Genomic DNA, 20,624 nt, shown 5'->3' on the forward strand with positions numbered 1-20,624 from the left:
CCAGACTTTTCAGCCATTATCCAGGGCTCCAGGGGTTTTTCTCTTATTCGTTGGGAATGGAGTACCTGAATAAAAGACAACCAAATATAAGCTTGTAAATAAAAAGCGAGTTTGAATGAATGAATTTATTTAACAGATTGCAGAATGGGTACAATACAGTACGTGCTAAGGGGATGCAGACCAGAGAAAGACGTTTGTCTTGTTTACATCAGGGTCCCCCCATTTTCAATTCATAGTGACATTTATGACATACACAACATACATGACATTTATGGCATAGGGACATACATGACATACAGGTATATAGTACTGTTACATTTGTGACATATACGATATGCAAATATACAGTACAGTGTTACCCATAGATCCTAACAGAGATATGCAAATATACAGTAGCCTACTCATCAATTTACTTATTTATTAATAGTGTTTAATTGTTTATGACCGATCAGCATTTTGATCCAAAAATGTGTACTAGTAGACTATTAGAAAATAAAGTTAGGTATTACAATTTCCTAAATGTAAAGATCAGTTGATCTAGTAACGTTATGTGAACCACCTACCTTGGCTTTCACAAGACACATGTCATCGATAATCTGGTACTGTGCGTCTCTCACCCATCCACACACCATCTGGTTGTAGGCATCCAACCCTTTGTAAGCCTTAAGATCTTCATTCGTGTATGGGCTTGGCGAAAATACTAGGTAGTTGACTATATCTGGATAGGCAACAGAAGGCAAAATTGTGGGGTCGCAACTCCAAGTCGACGGAGCTAGCTCGTAAGGATCTTTATCACCTATTCGTCTGAGTTTGTCACAATATCGCGCCCTTTCCTGCTGACCAAGTCCTTCTCTATATGTTCGAGCAGCTTCCAGCTTACTCTTTTTGGGTTTAGACATATCTTAAATATGTAATTCATCGCGCAATTCATCCATTCATTCATTCGTTCATTCTATCACCTGTTGTTTACATTGCAGAGTAACGCCAAGATGGCGGCGCACCTGGCCACTGACGTCATTTGTGACGTCGGTGAAAACACTCTATTGTGTATATTGAGCTGTACTGTATTGTACCCATTCTGCAATCTGTTAAATAAAGTTTTCATTCATTCGTTCATTCACTTACCGACGTTGCATCTTCATCTGTGATCCTCGAACCGCACGTTTTGCATACTGCGATTCGTTTTTTGTTTATCACCGCATAGTTTTTATAACGAAACGCAACAATCCTGGGTAGCATTTTACATTTGGCCGTTATGAATGAGTGAACTCAGCTGTAACCTTACTGACTGTGGATCGCTCGTGCTATCGCGCAACGTGATTGGTTGTTTCAAAACAAAGTGGGTCTGGGAAATGATTCTTATTATATATTATTACTATTGTATTATGCACATCGTTGCGGGCAATTTCATTTTATAAATAATTAAAAAAAAATACATATAATAAACAGGCTGGGATTCGAACCCCGGGCGTCAGCTTGAAAGGAATAACCTTAAACCACTAGACCACGGTACTAGACAAAATATATCCATTATAAATAGAGCCCACCTAGCACCTCCACTGCTAATTCGACAGGTCTTAACGGTTTAATTATTTTATTCAGCAACATTGCGTACACAAACTTATTGTTACCAAGAAGCATTACACTAACGCTTTCTTTTGATGAAATGAATGGAAAAGAGAGCCGTACGTCGGCCATCTAATGAAGTTAGATTTGACACGTTTTAATATATACACTTTGACTGCTGAATTGACACGTTTAACTTATTCATTCTTTAATTCAGCAACATTCATTCATGCAGTCTGTAGACATACTGTAGGACGTTGTAGCATCCTATGAATGAAGTCACCAGCTGTAATGGAATTGAATGGAACTCGAGCTTAGTCCAGCGCGGAGCTCCTCCAATGAATGAACAAAAAGCCGGCGCGTCGGGCAGTTGTCACCAGCTGTATGAGAGCGCCCCCGCTGGTCATTGTTAACATTAACCATGCCAAGCGACGTCATAACGGCAGGCAAACAGCTGTTCCTGGACTTTTCCCAGCTGTATCTGTACTTATACTTTAGACCGTATTTTAGTATGAATATGTGAATGAAAAAGTATAACGTTGCTACACCCTGAACAATAGATATAGGACGTTGAATGGGCCATAGTAATGTCAATTTAGCAATACAATTTAAAAAGTTATAGCCCTGCAAAGAAGGGGAACTTCTCCATGTTAAATAGGGCTGTCGAGGGATGGTAAATTATGAATTTAACCCCGGCGATCAAAGTGTTAATGGCCGGGTGCGCTCTTGAGCTAAGCAATTATAAGCCGACCTCCTAATACAAACCGGGTTACTAATATACTGAGCTGCATACTGAGCTGCTAAGGTAAAGTTACTTGATTTCACTTTGAAAACGTTGAAATGACCAGTGACCACCTGTAATTGCACTGTTTACTATTTCATACAGTACTTGGTTTCAATAAATGAACCCAGTAAATTTTACTGGGTTCAAACTGACACAAAATGTTGATTTATTCATTATGATCTGTTTGAAAATTAGAAATATAGGCCTCTCTCTTATACATGCCTCCTCCTAATAAAAGCCTGGTACCCGCTACAGTTTAAGCAAATACAAGCCCGGGTCACTATTAGAGGAATTACGGTACCTCAAGGTCGTTCAATTGTCTATTGATCTCAGAAACATAAGCACTCTTATTTTGGAGAACGATTCCCGAACCTTTGTCTGCTTTTCTAAAAATGTAATCCTCATTCTTCATGAGTTCTTTAACACATTGGCGCCCGACCACAAGTTATACGTGCTTCGAATCCATGCGTTGTGGACAGAATCACGTATAAAGCCGTGGCAAGTTGTTATTGCTTTTATTCCATTTTAACACTTTCAGTGCCAGGCCGTGTTTTCCTTTTTACCCCGTCCACGGCCCATGTAACGTTAATATCGCCTAATCTATGTTTTAAATTATGCTATGTGTCTAATCTGCCCATCGCTTATCAAAGAATCATTTTCCAGTCAACATTGGCAAAGCAGATTGTGTTTTTATCGCTTCATTTCCTTTTTATAGCATTTTGAAAACCACTCGGTTTCGAAGAAAAAACAACACATCCCATGATAATCGCCTTTTACTGGAATATTCCAGAACGTTATCATTTGTCGGTCTATTTATGAATAGTTTTCAAATAAACGCTAGATGGTCGATAGTATATGTGTGCGCACGCTCGTGCCGTGCGCTGATAATCGCTGCTATTATTTCCTCATGGCTTTTACAGTGAAACAGCCATTTCACATATAGTGGAAACGCTTATATCTCCATGAAAACGAGTCTGATTATCCTAACACTGATAACATAGATTCCTTACCTGACATCAGATGGTATCCAAATGGTATATTCCAATTCCTGATCACCATTCGAAAAAATCGATAAGTATATTGATCCAACGTGTGTACAGTATAACCCATGATCGCCGCGGCTCAGATGCTCCAGAATGAACTCTGGTAACTCCGGCTGCATCAGTGGACTGGAAAATGTGGACTGGAATATTTTTTTCCCCCATCCATTTTCATTGAGTCCATTCCAAAAGGGTGATTTACCATCTGGGAGACGATAGGGGGCGCTTTTTTCACATCTGATTGCCGGCGGCCCCTGGATCTCCAACGGTAGGCTCGCGTGATGCAATATGATTTCAGATCGCTAATAAAAAATTTAAATAAAAATCCAGAGAAAAGCCGTGACGTGGCTTTCAACGTCACAATCGTAAACCCGGGATTAGCCGTGAGTGGCGCTCAAAGTGTTAATAACCGGTTCAAGGTCGCAGAGCGGCACTGCAGATTTTCAATACTCTATGAATTCTACAATATGCAATACCGGCCAGATCCTCTTAGGGGCGCTATCGCGCTACTGCAATGTGCCCTGTGGGTGAATGGATCACTTTATTTTTTTTTTTTTCAATGGAGATTTTTAGTAGCCGGATTCTGAATCAGCATTCTGTACCTTGGATTACGTTTCGAATCGCAGATTTCACCATGCAATAAGGGGATTTATCATCAGCCAATGGACATATCGATCTACCAGATGGCGATCGATAACGGGGAAATGCTCAGGGGTATCCCACCGGCTCATGGTAAGATCTTTTTCACATAAATTACAGCCCGATCAGAGCTTGCTATGATACGCAACCAGCCAATCAGCGTATGTGGCTAGTTAGACGAACACTGTTATTGGTAATCAATAATAATAAACAACGTCCCCCGCCCCCCCCTTTCATGCATACATGCTTTGGGACAGTCCCGATCATATGCAGTTTTAGTTATTTCTGTAGCATCTGTAAAACGGAAATGCCATTGGATATAACGTTAGCAGCTATTAGCCATTTATCTAGCCTTCCAGAAAATATCCTATAATCCGCTATAAAGCTTATATTCACGGCGCTATAAAATCACAACCTATTGGTGCATATTTTTTTTCTTTAAGCCATTTTGAAGGGACGGTTTATGAACTCAATTGCCAATGAGAATGGACAGATAGCAATACTATAAAGTATAGATTTAGCTCTACAAAAAGCCACAGGTTTGTTTACAATCCCCGGTCCTCTAGCCATTAATTAGACTCAGCCCAGTGGTCGCAAAAGTGTTAAGCGCTCCAGACTCTGATTCAAGTAAATTAGGGTAAAGCTGGGTTTTGTGACTGGTCTCACATAAATTGAAGACATCATTTTGTACTAGTCTGCAAAAGGTATCGAGATGAGGGGTAAACATGCTACGTGGTTTGAATACTTTTCTTTTAGGTCTAGAATGGGTATCGAGTTCTGCTTCAGACATTACATCATCATTATCAATTGTGGGAACTGTTAATGTGGGCACATTTTCATTAGAAACATATTGAGTTCTGGCGTAAAAGGCTTTTAGTTGAATATTTCTGAAAAACTTAAAGAGTTCTACATTGGTAGTGAAAGAGTCCACCTTACGTGCAGGAACAAACGATAACCCTTTATAAAGGACATTATGGTGCGAGTCACTCAATTGTGCATCTGAAATGTTAACAATGTTAGAAATGGTGCTTATCTCCGGGACCGTTGAACGTTTCTTTCTCTTACTCCTCCTCGTCTTCCTATAGGCCTCTCTCACCGACCGGGGTGGAAGAGGGCCGTCCGGAAAATTCGACTGGCTGCGGAGGGAGTATTTCGGGGACATCTCTTGGATGGGCGCCTCATCCGAGCTCAACGCTGTAGAAGAAGAATCGGGGTGCCTAGGTAGGTCTCTGGGCTGCCAAGTAGGCCTGCGGCTGCGGGAGTGGGGGTGGTGAAGCCAGGGATGCACCATGTATGTAGCAGTCTTGCTCATCTCTTCGTCTCTTTGCTCTTTATTGTTAACACATTGTGCGCCATAAACGGCGTAAGCCGTTATTGCCCGCCATGCGTTGAACGCCAACAACGGCGAAAATCGTTTTTGGGATCAATATTAAATTTTTTCGCCATGGCATTCATAATTCATCCAGCCTCCGTCCAGACTGCAGCGGCACCCTGTCTGAGATTGCAACGCCTCAATACCGCCGCCTGGTGGATGGTCGGGCGAGTTACACTCACGTCAAACCGGAAGTGGCGATCGGTGCATCGAGGAAATCCCTCCGGCAGTAATATCTTGTTACGTGGGTCCAGACAAACACTTGAGTGCATTTGGATCGCTTTCGAAACGCAATAATCGATATGATTTCGGCGTTTATTGCGCCATACAAACCGGAAATGGATCTAGGAGATCGGCGTCAAATAATTGGGATCTTTTTTCTCCAGTCTCATCGGCGAACGGTAAGAGGACACTAACGTTATTTTCAGCCCGATTGTCCATTTCCTTGTTTTCAATCAGTCTGATCAATATATCAACCTGTTGTGAAGGATCAGATTAAACCGAATATATATATTTATTTATGGATATATATTTAATAGTATTTGTATATCGTTTGATATCCCTTGTATATTCCTTGTACATATACACTGAATATCCCTTTATTCTACTACAGCCCATAATAGTTCATTCTCTTATTGGACAAAAGGACCAGGCGCCAGGGACAAGCCCCTGGCGTTCAAGTTCAAAGGTACCGCCGAGACATGCCTTTACTAGCCTCAGCTCCGCGCAGGAATACGGCTACCGAAAGCAGAGCGGCACTACTTGTCCACTGTGCATATAAATATGGCGCAAGAAATGTAGAATTCCTCTTAGTCCTTTACCCAACTAAGTAACAAGACGTGAAGCCTCACCCCACGATACCGCGTGCGGTGTAGTATGGCCTGTTTGGCCTTAGAATAGCAGTGAGACCTCGTGCGAATTAATAGCTGAATTGCCAGAGTTTGGCACCGTATTTCTATTAAGTAATAATAGTCTATGTATGGTGCATCGTTCGGTTAGAGTTCTAAAGTGAGCAGCACCCCCATCGTTTCCTCGCGTTATCTAGAGTCTTAACCAGGCTGGGCAGACCACGCGTGGTGCTTTCATCCGAGGAGTTCTGGGCGAGGACGAGTGGACCTGCACATTGGATTACCTACCCCGACGACTGCTGAGCCCTATACGGCATGGAATATCTATTTGCTTTGGTGCTTTGATTTGTGGAGCGGATAATCGCCAACACCGGTGAGTGTTGGATTTACCCCGAGAGGAGCCAAGGTGAGACGGCGCTCAGACCAGACTGAGGTCGCCTCGCTTCTTCTTCGTTGTGGACCGACAGCGACAGCTACAGCTATCGTCTACAAGAGAGCCCAAGTGTATTCATCTGTGGATCAAGGTTCCACGGGCACTGTTTTCTGTACCTGAATTCTCCCTGGAAATCGTTGACCAGACGGGATACAGCCGACGGCTCTCCTACCCCTCCTACTGGCTTACAACCGGCGGGACCCCTTCAGTATATTATCCAGCTATAATCATTAAGTGACCATCGCTATAATCCCCTAAGAGCCAGGTTGTATACTTGCTTCCTGTGTAACCAGAGATTGGACATTCAGTGTTGATTTGCATACGAGTACTCATTTGCCTTACAAGAGCATTCAATCCAAATCATAAATGTAATAAGTAATTATTATATGTACCCTTTGCTATATATTAAATATTTGACTATTACCTTTGTGTGGACCTGATTTCATATGTGGGAAAGTGTTCATCATACTTAGATATCGTGTACTGTATGGCCAGTAATTAAAGTACATAAAGCGGTAGTGGTTTAATGATACCATACTTATCAATACAGTCAGGGAATTGTACCCCTCAGTTACACAACCCATACTAAATAAAGCTGTTACTGACGATCAAGGAATTATAAACGACCCCCCCCCCCCCTTTCCTTCACGCATGATGAAGCATAATGTATACCGATCATATACATTTGAATTTTTTAATATAGCGTGTATAGGAAAGAAACGCCAATCGATAATCTATCATATGCGTCAGGGGCCGGGCCTATAACTAGCGTTTTTGGAATTACAGCAGAAAAGCTTAAAAACATACTTATATTCTCAAAGGTATTAACACAACAATGTATGAATGAAAAAATATAACGTTCCCATATCCGGAACGATAGATAATCAATGGGCCATAGTAATGTCAATATAGCTATAATATTTAAAGTTATAGCCCTGCAAAGAAGTTAAACATCTCCATAGGGTTACAGTGCTGTCAGACTGGGTATAATGATGGGCACAATGCCCAGCGCCCAATGTGTTAATAATAATAATAATGCATTTTATTTATAGAGTACACTACACATTGGGCGCCGGGCATTGTGCCCATTAAAATACAATGTAGTCTCAAGGTGCTTTAACATGGCATACTAAATAAATAAATATGCAATATGCATCACAATAAAACATTAAAAAGAAGATAAATGAATAGAATGGCCAAGGAAAGCACTTGATAAGGAACCACTCATTGACATACAACCTGAGACAATGTAGTCTCAAGGTGCTTGATAAGGAACATTGACATACGATCTAAGACAATCTACAATCTAGGACACGTTATTTACTAGTAAAATCATCTGTTTCCAGGCGCATTCATAACTGTTTGTCCAGGATTCTTAAAGTCTTACATTTAATAATCAGAATTTGGGGCCTTAAAAAGTCAGATAGGTCTTACAATTGTATTGGATTAGGAAATGACTTCTATGTTGTGATAACTTCTCTGTATCATGTTTAAATGTGTTTGGGCGGGAAATGTCCGGGCTGCAGAGTAAGCAGTATGGTAATAGCCTATCAGGCCAATACATATGGAATTACTTCTTAGTCATTTTCCTTAATAATTCTTTGCTGGTATGGCGATGAAATACGTATTAAATTATATTGAAAGTGGTTTTAAAAAGGTCTTATAAAGTCTTAAATGTAACCTGTTGAATGGCTGTTTTTTTTAATTTTTATAAATGCCTGCTTTTTTATGTAGCGCTTTTATCCAAAGCACTTTACAATTTGTTACTCACATTTTTACATTCACTCACACATTCACACACCGACGGCGGAGGCAACTGTTAGGGATTAGCCTATCCCTGGTCGTGAGTTCTTAATTGATATGGTTGTGGACCAGTCGGCCGAAAGACGAAGCGGAAGACAGAGTATTTCTCAAGCGGAGCTTTTATTCATTAGAGAAGAAGACAGTCACCCCGCGCGGGCACATCACCTGTAGACAAAAGAGGCAGAATGTCCATATTACATGTCATTTTATACACTCTTGAGAAAGGGGAGGGGGGTGTGTGTATGTCTCTGTGTGTGTATGTATGGGTGTTTGTGTGGTGTGTGCTTGTGTGTGTGTGTGTGTGTGTGCTTGGTCAGAAGAAGGGGGGCTAATTGCTTCCAGATGTAGAAGACCCTTATTCTTGAACAACATCTCCATAACTCAAAGGGGCGTGACAGCTTGTGCGCGTGCATGTGTGTGCATGTGCGCGTGCATGTGTGTGAGGAGGGAGCCGGCCCTGTGTGTGGAAGGGGCCTTCAGCCAGAGGTCATCAGGTCACGCCACATGCAGGGGGAGAGAGACACAGACTTCTAGGCATATTCTTCATTAAGGCCTTTAGATATATAGAGGATATTCGATATCAATGAACTGAAAAACCTATCAATTCCCCCTTTTGACGTTAAATAAAACGTCAACACACAGTTCATTGATCTGTATCCGTCGATTGTCACCTCATTACATGCATCACATCCAATACCAGACGGGATAATCAACATCAGGAGAGCAGAGAGAGAGATAGAGGGGGGGGGGAGAGCGGGAGAGAGAGAGAGAAGAAAGAGAGAAACACAATTCTGGCAACTTAATAGAAGATACAGTAACCCCGTTGGACCCCCCTTACTCAGGCACACACAACGTCCATCAGGGCGCTACCTCCCCTCTGTCACAGTGCACCGCCCACCTGGGTCGGCCCCGTCTTCTGGAGGGCAAGGGCTGACCTCCTGAGGTTGGTCCCCGTTCCAGGGTGCGGTCCCCTAGACAAACGTGTCTCCCCTGGTCCGCCGCCTTCCCAGTGTCTCAGACTGTCCTCTCCACCTCTCGCCGGCCGGCCCACCATCACTCCAACTCAGCTCAGTGTCACTCCTGCTGTCGCTTCCCCCGTTCTAGTCGTGGATGACCTGCGTGTCGTAGACGACGATCAGCTGTGATTGATCTGCGGTCTCCGCGGTGCCTGGCTGCGGTGTTCCTCTCCGGCCTCTCGCACAGCTGCCATCTCCTCCGGTCCGCCTCTCATCCTGGCCCGTTTGTCCTTCGTCTCCTCCTGCCTGTCATCCGGTCGTCTGGTGGTCTGGTCACGGACGTCTGAGGGGCTGCTGGTATCTCACCCCTGGTTCAGACGCGCTGCAGACAGCTGGTAGTGACTGTCTGGACCTTCTGCATCGTCTTCTCCTCCACCTCCGCGTGTCCATTCCTCCGTCCTTGGTTGCGGCTGGCCCACATCAATTCTCACTGGAACCTCCATTTGTTAGGGATTAGCCTATCCCTGGTCGTGAGTTCTTAATTGATATGGTTGTGGACCAGTCGGCCGAAAGACGAAGCGGAAGACAGAGTATTTCTCAAACGGAGCTTTTATTCATTAGAGAAGAAGACAGTCAGTCACCCCGCGCGGGCACATCACCAGTAGACAAAAGAGGCAGAATGTCCATATTACATGTCATTTTATACACTCTTGAGAAAGGGGAGGGGGGTGTGTGTATGTCTCTGTGTGTGTATGTATGGGTGTTTGTGTGGTGTGTGCTTGTGTGTGTGTGTGTGTGTGTGTGTGTGCTTGGTCAGAAGAAGGGGGGCTAATTGCTTCCAGATGTAGAAGACCCCTATTCTTGAACAACATCTCCATAACTCAAAGGGGCGTGACAGCTTGTGCGCGTGTGCGCGTGCATGTGCGCGTGCATGTGTGTGAGGAGGGAGCCGGCCCTGTGTGTGGAAGGGGCCTTCAGCCAGAGGTCATCAGGTCACGCCACATGCAGGGGGAGAGAGACACAGACTTCTAGGCATATTCTTCATTAAGGCCTTTAGATATATAGAGGATATTCGATATCAATGAACTGAAAAACCTATCACAACCATGCAAGGTGCCAACCTGCTCATCGGGAGCAATTAGGGGTTAAGTGTCTTGCTCAAGGACACATCGACACACTGCCCGGGAGGTTGCGGGGATTCGAACCGGGAACCTCCAGATTGCCAGACGACTGCTCTACCTCCCGAGCCACTGTCGCCCCAGAGTTGAAACCTGTCCGTCAACATCCACCTTCAGTGAGACCATTGATAGTTTTAGTTCTGCACACAGCTCTCTGTGTCTCTCTCCCCCTTCCACACACAGGGCCGGCTCCCTCCTCACACACATGCAAAATCATGTAGCAGAACATGCAAAATCCTAGTTCACTCTCTCTCTCTGGCAGTTATACATGCAAAATCATGTCCCTTCCTTTCAGCACACACACACACACACACACAAGCACACACCACACAAACACCCATACATACACACACAGAGACATACACACACCCCCCTCCCCTTTCTCAAGAGTGTATAAAATGACATGTAATATGGACATTCTGGGCTCCTTTCCTTTTTTGTCTACTGGTGATGTGCCCGCGCGGGGTGACTGTCTGTCTTCTTCTCTAATGAATAAAAGCTCCTTTTGAGAAATACTCTGTCCTCCGCTTCGTCTTTCGGCCGACTGGCCCACAACCATATCAATTAAGAACTCACGACCAGGGATAGGCTAATCCCTAACAAATGGAGGCCCCAGTGAGAACGGGGGAAGCGGCCGCAGGAGAGACACTGAGCTGAGTTGGAGTGACGGTGGGGCCGGCCGGCGAGAGGTGGAGAGGACAGTCTGAGACACTGGGAAGGCAGCGGACCGGAGGAGGCACGTTTGTCTAGGGGACCGCACCCTGGAACGGGGACCAACCTCAGGAGGTCAGCCCTTGCCCTCCAGAAGACGGGGCCGACCCAGGTGGGCGGTGCACTGTGACAGAGGGAAGGAAGCGCCCTGATGGACGTTGTGTGTGCCTACGGGAACCAGCTCAGGAGGAGACCCACGTCCCCTAGAAGACGGGACCAGGGGTGCACTGTAATAGAGGGGGGGTTCCTCTGGGTTAGGTGATGAGTAAGGGGGGTCCGGCGGGGTTACGTGCTATCTTCTGTTAAGTTGCCAGAATTGTGTTTCTCTCTTTCTTCTCTCTCTCTCTCCCGCTTTCTCCCCTCCCTCTATCTCTCTCTCTGCTCTCCTGATGTTGATTATCCCGTCTGGTATTGGATGTGATGCATGTAATGAGGTGACAATCGACGGGTACAGGTCCATCAATGAACTGTTGTGTGTTGACGTTTTATTTAACGTCAAAAGGGGGAATTGATAGATTTGTTCATTGATTCCTGGTAATATTTGATGTCTGTGCCACACTGCTCTCTGTGTCTCTCTCCCCCTTCCACACACAGGGCCGGCTCCCTCCTCACACATGCAAAATCATGTAGCAGAACATGCAAAATCCTAGTTCACTCTCTCTCTGGCAGTTATACATGCAAAATCATGTCCCTTCCTTTCAGCACACACACACACACACACACACACACACAAGCACACACCACACAAACACCCATACATACACACACAGAGACATACACACACCCCCCTCCCCTTTCTCAAGAGTGTATAAAATGACATGTAATATGGACATTCTGGGCTCCTTTCCTTTTTTGTCTACTGGTGATGTGTCTGTCTTCTTCTCTAATGAATAAAAGCTCCGTTTGAGAAATACTCTGTCCTCCGCTTCGTCTTTCGGCCGACTGGCCCACAACCATATCAATTAAGAACTCACGACCAGGGATAGGCTAATCCCTAACAAGATCATATTTCATATTTTCGCCATGGTATTCATATTTCCCTTACGGAGCCTGGTCTGATGCTGTGTGAGCCGGCACAACTCTGCAAAGCTTCAATACTGCCCCCTGGTGGATGATCGGCGAGTTGCCAAACCGGAAATGCCTGTTTGGATATCGGTGCGTCTCCTAAATACGTCCGGCCACTCGCATATCGTTGTAGGACTCTAGCCACACACCGTGGATATGGATCGCTGCCATAACTCAATAATCAACATGATTTGGGCGTGTATTGTTATTATACAAACCGGAAATGGATCTACTCGATCCCCATCAAATAACTGGGATCTTTTTGCTCCAGTGTCATCGCCCAACGGTAAGAGGAGGCTGACGTTACTTTCAGCCTGATTGTTTATTATTATCCATGCAAACTGCTCTGATCTATATATCACCCATACTACATAAAGCATTTAACGACGATCACGGAATTATAAACAACCCCCCCCCCCCCTCCGTTCACCCGCGCATGATCAGTCATAACGTTTAAAACCATGTACAGTTGAAATTTTTTATATAGCGTGGATCGGCAAAACAAACTGCATTTGATAATCTATATATGCATTTATGCCTATATCTCACGTTCTAGGAATTATTGCAGAAAACGATAAAAACATATTTACCGTATATTCTAGACATGGAGTGCCTGTGTGAAATATAGTTGTAACTAGTGTGCCTCAACAATATTCCATGCATCGTACATTTTTTTTCTCATAATCAGGTATTTTTAATGATAATTTTTACATTATTACATCATTATTGTTATTATTAACAATATTATTATGATGGTTGTATCAACCCTAAATCTGAGTTGGGGGGGGGGGGATGCAATGCAGCCAAACAGCTGCATACAGTGCGACCAGGGACCGAAACTAAAGCCCGCCGCCCGCCAGGGGCGGTCTGTTTTTACCTTTGGCGCATGACACTTAGAGGGCTGCCCGCCGTGTGGCGTGTAGACGTGTAGTTCATAAGCAGGCCCCTAAAAATATTTGTATGCGAACGGTAAAAATCAATTACGCGCACGCTGTGCGAATACAGATTATAGCCTCTCTCGTCTTTTTTTTCCTCCGCTGCGAGATCGTTAAAAAACTACAAGTCCCACATTGCACTCAAGCCAACGGTCCAATCACAGTAGAGTGAAGTGACTGGTTTCATGGGAAATAAAGCAAATGACCAATCGGAAGCCCTCATTTTTCTTGTTTACTTCCTGAAACTCCGCGATCAGGGCTCTCGTTTTCCGAGACACCAACTTATTATAGTCTCTCTTACCAATAGCAATAGATTTTAGAACACCTAGATTTATCGATAGCAATAGTAATATAACGTTAATGCAACAAAACGAATGCCTTGCTTTGTTAATCATAACGTTGATGCAGTAGCGTATGTCGGTGTGTTGGCTGTAACGGACATGACAATAATAACATAACGTGTACACATTAAAATTGCGATAATCTATTCTAACATTTTCAAATCGATGCAGTTGAATTTCCCCCTTAGGATCGATGCATTGTTACACCCCTACACCAAAGTCACTGGCCCACTGTGTATCTGTGTGTATAATAACTTGGCTAGCGTTATCAACAGCAGAGGTGGGCAATGGGTCCAGCTGCAGCACCGGAGTGCAAGCGATGTGATGTAATTGGCAGACTCGACTGTCAATCAATGGTCTACCTGACACGCAAACTCAAACAATGTTTCTGTACTGGAGGTGTGATTGATTGATTGATTGAAAACTTTATTAACAGATTGCAGAATGGGTACAATACAGTACAGCTCAATACACACAATTGTTAAGGGGATGCAGACCAGAGAAAGACTTTCGTCTTGTTTACATCAGGGTCCCCCATTTCAATTAATCAGGAAAGTGTACAGTAGGAAAGTGTACAGTATTTCAATAGGCAACCCTGAAAGGATTATTTTTCTAGAAGAGCAACACAGCCAAAACAGACAGTGGAGCTGTTTGCAGATAGCAAGCATTTTGACTTATTGCGTGGTGGCGATGTCTCGCAGATAATACAACTACAAGTATGATTATATAATATATATTTTATTTAAAAAAAAATTGTATATATAAAATATATATTGGCAGGTAAGAAATATGCTTGGCGGGTAGACTCTTCCCATCTACCCGCCACTGGCCGGTGAGTCAAAAAGTTAATTTCGCTCCCTGAGTGCGACCATTTCACTCACATTTGCCCATTCATTTTTGGACACATCACACACCATCGGTGTGTGTACTACAGTGTGCTGTCATAGCTCCACCTACAGGCCTATTGGAGAACACCAGGATGTGAATGGAGGGTGAATGTGAGGTATATCGTGTAAATAAGTTTTGATTGATCGCAAGACTACACTGTAAAAAAATAAATAATAATAAGTTACCAGAACTTAAAAATATTGAGTTCAGTTACTGTGCATTAAGGTTTTCAGTTTTCAATCCATAATAAGTTAACAGAAAAATAAGTACACAACCACATTATTTCAACCTAATAAAACTATGTTTATTGTCATTGTTTTAAGAACACAAGTTGACTTGGTAATACTCACATTTTGAGTAAAAAAAAATGGCTTTTAACATGTGCAATGTTCAATGAAATAGAAAAATAAATAATACAATTTGTTGATTAATCCCACTGGTCACAATGGTGACCGTAATAATGTTTTTGTTATAAGGCTCTGCAAATGTTACTGAATGATGTAGCAATGTATTTCCAGCTAAATTGAAATAATAAACAAATAAAGGGTCTCAATTAAATATGTGGTAGTAAAAAGAACCTGTGGGAGGATTTCAACAAGATAAATGCGACAACAGTGCAAAATATTTCACTATAATATTTCAAAGCAAAAAAATTATAATTTATTTTTTATTCTGCCCCCTGTGCCTATGAAAATGCCCTAGGGTTGCCTACCCCTGTTCTAGACGGTATTTTCGTATGAATGAAAAAGTAAAACGTTCCTACATCCTGAACGATAGATAATCGATGTTGAATGGGCCATAGTAATGTCCACTAAACATGCAGTGTGCGCGGTCAGGTGGCGTAGCGGAGATTGTGCTCGTCACCAATGCAAGAGGCTGCGGTCTCGACTCCCGGAGAGTCAGCATTGCCTTGGCTCGGGCTGATCGCTATACTAACTCGTTTGGCTGAGTTAGGGGGAGGGGAGCCGTGGGTGGGTCCTGGGCGTTGTGGACAGCGACCCCTACAGTTCGGTCGGGGCGCCTGCTCAGCAAGGGTAGGATCTGGAGAGAGGTAGTGCGACCTTCCACACGTTACACTCTCCCGGTGAGAATCTGCGCGGCCAGGCTGGCTGCCGGCTGGCTGCACATGCGTTGGAGGAAAGCATGTGACAGTCTCCGGCCTCTCGGACCAACAGTAGGGGAAAGTGCGCAACAACTAGGAAGGGGGTTGGGAATTGGCATAACGACTAACAGTGGGATGGGAGAAAAATCGGAAAAAAGAAGGAGGGGGAAAAAGATATCTTCTTAAACATGCAGTGTGCTTAATTGTAGTGAGCTATTATACTTGAAGCACAGAGTGTTCACGCCATAGGTGAGCTTGTGCAAGTCGTAATTCTTTATTCTTTTCCCGATTCATTGGCCAGAATTTTGTCTGGCCATATTTCCAGCCAAGACGTCTACGCGCTCCCCGTATCGCACTCAGTCCGACACGGACACCAAACTCGTCATCCAGCTGTTTCTGGACTTGTCTTGCAACCATGCAGTCGCGGGCCGTGGTCATCTCGTCAATAGCAACCATGACATTGCTATAGAGAAAGAAAAAAAGAGGACATTAATTGATGCATACAGTCACATCAATATGATGATTATAATAAGTCCCTGCAACATATGTTTGCATTATTAACACATTGACTGCCACGCTTCTATCCATCAATGTATGATCACTGCCACCAGTCTAAGCCTATGGAGATGTTCACCTTCTTTGCAGGGCTATAACTTTTTTAATTGTATTGCTAAATTGACATTACTATGGCCCATTCAACATCGATTATCTATCGTTCAGGATGTAGGAACGTTATACTTTTTCATTCATAGATTCTTCCAAAAATACCGTCTAGAATATAAGTATGTTTTTATCGTTTTCTGCAGTAATTCCTAGAACGTGAGTTATAGGCATAAACGCATATATAGATTATCAACTGCCGTTTGTTGCCGATACACGCTATATTAAAAATGTCAACTGTACATGATCCTAAACGTTATGACTCATCATGCGCGGATGAACGGGGGGGGGTTGTTTATAATTCCGTGATCGTCAGTAAATGCTTTATGTAGTATGGGTTGATTTATTGATCAGATGGTTTGTAAATAAAGAAATGTACAATCGCCTTGAAAATAACGTTACTGTCCTCTTACCGTTCACCGATGAGACTGGAGGAAAAAGATCCCACTTATTTGACGTTGATCGACTAGATCCATTTCCGGTTTGTATGGCGCAATAAACACCCAAATCATATCGATTATTGAGTTATGGCAGCGATCCATATACACGGATGTGTGTCTAGAGTCCCGCAACAATATGTGACTGCCGGACGGATTTCCCAGATGCACCGAGATCACCACATCCATTTCCGGTTGTAACTCGCCCGATCATCCACCAGGCGGCGGTATTGAAGCGTTGCACTGTTGTGCAGAGTCCCACTGTCTCAGCAGAGGCTGGGTGGCGGAATTATGAATACCATGGCGAAAAAATGAAATATTATCTCAATGACGTCGTACGCCGTGGCTTGGCAGAATTCGCATGACCAGCAAACCCGTCGTACAACGTGATTGGCGGTCATCTCGTCAATAGCAACCATAACATTGCTATAGAGAAAGTGATTATAATAAGTCCCTGCAACATGTTTGCATTATTAAACCATGAAGATGCTTTAAAAAATAATTAAATGAAAATGTACTAAGAGTAGTCTACTGACACACAGGATCTGATATTTCTCTGGCGTATTCAAACAGCATTGCCCTGAACTTCTCATCCTTGAAAGCCGTCGTGAATCTGTCCATTTCGTCTGCCGTCATGTCCGGCAATTTAGTTTTTTCGCCGCATGCCATGGTAGAGCGTTTATTCAAATGGAACTGAAACATGTTCCGTTGTGATGTAGTCACGGTGTGATGTCATAATAGAACATTCTAGAACATTTGTGATGTCACAGTATGATGTCATAATAGACCATTCTAGAACATTGGTGATGTCACGGTGTGATGTCATAATAGAACATTCTAGAACATTGGTGATGTCACGGTGTGATGTCATAATAGAACATTCTAGAACATTTGTTCTAGAACATTTGTGATGTCACAGTATGATGTCATAATAGACCATTCTAGAACATTGGTGATGTCACGGTGTGATGTCATAATAGAACATTCTAGAACATTGGTGATGTCACGGTGTGATGTCATAATAGAACATTCTAGAACATTTGTTCTATAAATACAGTTTTCTTACCTTGTAGTAGTGATGTGAATATTTAGGAAAGTAGCTTTAGGACCACTTCTGTAAAGAAAGACCTCGCTGTGGAAGAGAAATAAACCATTTGGATATCTTTGTTTTACACTGGAGCGGCTGTGGACATTATTTTTCTTTATCAACGAACGTACTACTCACGAGTAAGCAACTTTAACCAGTAGAGTGGAACGTCTGCCCTCATACTTCTTGTGGTGGTACGGTCCGGTACGGAACCTGAGGAGTGTCATCCACAGATCTCTCTAGTTAGTGGAACAAAGCAAACGAGCATCATGGCTGCGGTATGCGCCGCCTTCCGTGTTCTCACTAAAACTATCTTATCATCCAAGACGCTTCTGGCTGTATGTCAAGGCAGTAAAAGGACGTTTCACTACTCCATCTACGGCAAGCGGGATGCCAACAACGCCAAAGTCTCCAATGGGATCTCAACCCAGTACCCAGTAGTTGACCATGAGTTTGATGCCGTGGTGGTGGGGGCTGGAGGGGCGGGCCTTAGGGCAGCCTTTGGCCTATCAGAGGCTGGCTTCAACACAGCCTGCATCACCAAGCTGTTCCCAACCAGATCTCACACTGTTGCTGCACAGGGCGGGATCAACGCAGCTCTGGGTAACATGGAGGGTGACGATTGGAGGTGGCATTTCTACGACACAGTGAAGGGATCCGATTGGCTGGGAGATCAGGACGCCATCCACTACATGACAGAGCAGGCCCCTGCAGCCGTGGTGGAGCTGGAGAACTTTGGCATGCCGTTCAGCCGTACGGACGATGGGAAGATCTACCAGCGGGCGTTTGGAGGTCAGAGTCTGAAGTTTGGGAAGGGAGGTCAGGCCCATCGCTGTTGCTGTGTGGCCGACAGGACAGGACACTCTCTGTTACACACACTCTATGGACGGTCTCTGTGGTATGACACTAGTTATTTTGTGGAGTACTTTGCTCTGGACCTGTTGATGGAGGATGGAGAGTGTAAAGGAGTGATAGCTCTCTGTATGGAGGATGGCTCCATCCACCGCTTCAGAGCCAAGAATACAGTCATCGCCACAGGGGGTTACGGGCGTGCCTTCTTCAGCTGTACATCAGCCCACACCAGCACAGGAGACGGTAACGCCATGGTAACCAGAGCTGGCCTGCCCTGCCAAGACCTGGAGTTCGTACAGTTCCACCCCACAGGTATCTACGGGGCGGGCTGTCTGATCACAGAGGGTTGCCGTGGCGAGGGTGGTATCCTGATCAACAGCGAGGGAGAGCGTTTCATGGAGCGATACGCCCCCAACGCCAAGGACCTGGCCTCCAGAGATGTGGTGTCAAGATCCATGACCGTCGAGATCAGAGAGGGCAGAGGTGTAGGCCGTGAGAAAGACCATGTGTATCTTCAGCTTCATCACCTTCCTCCCCAGCAGTTGGCCTCCAGGCTGCCTGGTATCTCTGAGACGGCCATGATCTTCGCCGGAGTCGATGTCACCAAGGAACCAATTCCTGTTCTGCCTACAGTACACTACAACATGGGAGGAATACCCACTAACTTCAGAGGACAGGTGATCACTCACAGCAACAAAGAGGACAAGGTGGTACCAGGGCTGTTTGCCTGCGGTGAGTCGGGCTGCGCTAGTGTCCATGGTGCCAACCGGCTCGGTGCCAACTCCCTGCTGGACCTGGTGGTGTTTGGAAGAGCCTGTGCCCTCACCATCGCTGAGATCTGCACCCCAGGGGAGAAGCTGTCTCCTCTGAAGCCTAACGCAGGAGAGGAGTCTGTGGCTAATCTGGACAAAGTGAGGTTTGCTAACGGCTCTCTGAGGACCTCTGAGATCAGACTCAATATGCAGAAGACCATGCAGGCCCATGCGGCAGTGTTCCGTACAGGCCCTGTTCTCAAAGAGGGTTGTGACAAGATGGACGCTATCTACGGGACTCTGGAAGATATCAAGACTTTCGACAGAGGCATTGTGTGGAACACAGACTTGGTGGAGACATTAGAGCTCCAGAATCTGATGCTGAACGCCGTCCAGACCATTCATGGAGCTGAGCAACGCAAAGAGAGCAGAGGAGCTCACGCCAGAGAAGACTACAAGGACCGCATGGATGAGTTGGACTATGCCAGGCCGCTGCAGGGCCAGGAGAGGAAGCCCTTTGAAGAACACTGGAGGAAACACACTCTGTCCCACGTCGACCCCAAGACTGGCAAGGTGACTCTGGAGTACAGGCCCGTGATTGACGCCTCTCTGGACGAGGAGGCTTGTTCCCACATCCCGCCTGCTATCCGCTCATATTAAAAACGTGCAAATATCCAACACATCATACTTACGTGCCCAGTGTATCTGTATTTATGAAAAACCACAAGTCACACTCTCGCTGTTCCCTTTTCTACTCTCTGCAACATGAACCTCGTGCTCATAAGGAAAGCTTAATGCGGAATATCTCATATTTGTCCAACAATAAAAACGTTAATAAAAATAATGAATCTTTACTGTACATTTTAAACAAGTGATTTGTGCAAGCTTGAGTGATTTGTGTATATTTTAAAGAACCCATCAACCTTCTGAAAACAATTCTCTCGCGTCTGCTTACATTTGCTTAAGGACAGTCCCATCGTCCATCAGTCAATATTTAATATTTAAATATCAATTGATTGCCGGCGGCACAGCTCTGAGTCTTGACGTTTCCAGCTATAAAAACACACTGATGCCCTTAATCAAAAACATCCACGTTTGTTCTCCTCCAGCCGGTGGCCTTGAGCTGCATTCATGACCGCTGGGAACTGGAACGTTAACAGATGTAACAACCTCTG

General features: G+C 44.5%; 1 protein-coding gene across 1 annotated transcript; it reads left to right on the forward strand.

Annotated features, from left to right (window-relative positions):
* Positions 1 to 18,114: 18,114 nt before the first annotated feature.
* LOC311240503 (succinate dehydrogenase [ubiquinone] flavoprotein subunit, mitochondrial-like) lies at positions 18,115 to 20,109 on the forward strand (the record flags this gene model as incomplete). Its single annotated transcript, XM_084329080.1, has 1 exon — positions 18,115 to 20,109. One exon carries the CDS (start codon positions 18,115 to 18,117, stop codon positions 20,107 to 20,109), a length of 1,995 nt encoding a protein of 664 aa, XP_084185206.1.
* Between the last annotated feature and the right edge of the window lie 515 nt (positions 20,110 to 20,624).

This window comes from Notolepis coatsorum (genome assembly GCF_963971535.1).
Source record: "Notolepis coatsorum genome assembly, chromosome: 1".
In the NCBI taxonomy this organism is placed as follows: Eukaryota; Metazoa; Chordata; class Actinopteri; order Aulopiformes; family Paralepididae; genus Notolepis; species Notolepis coatsorum.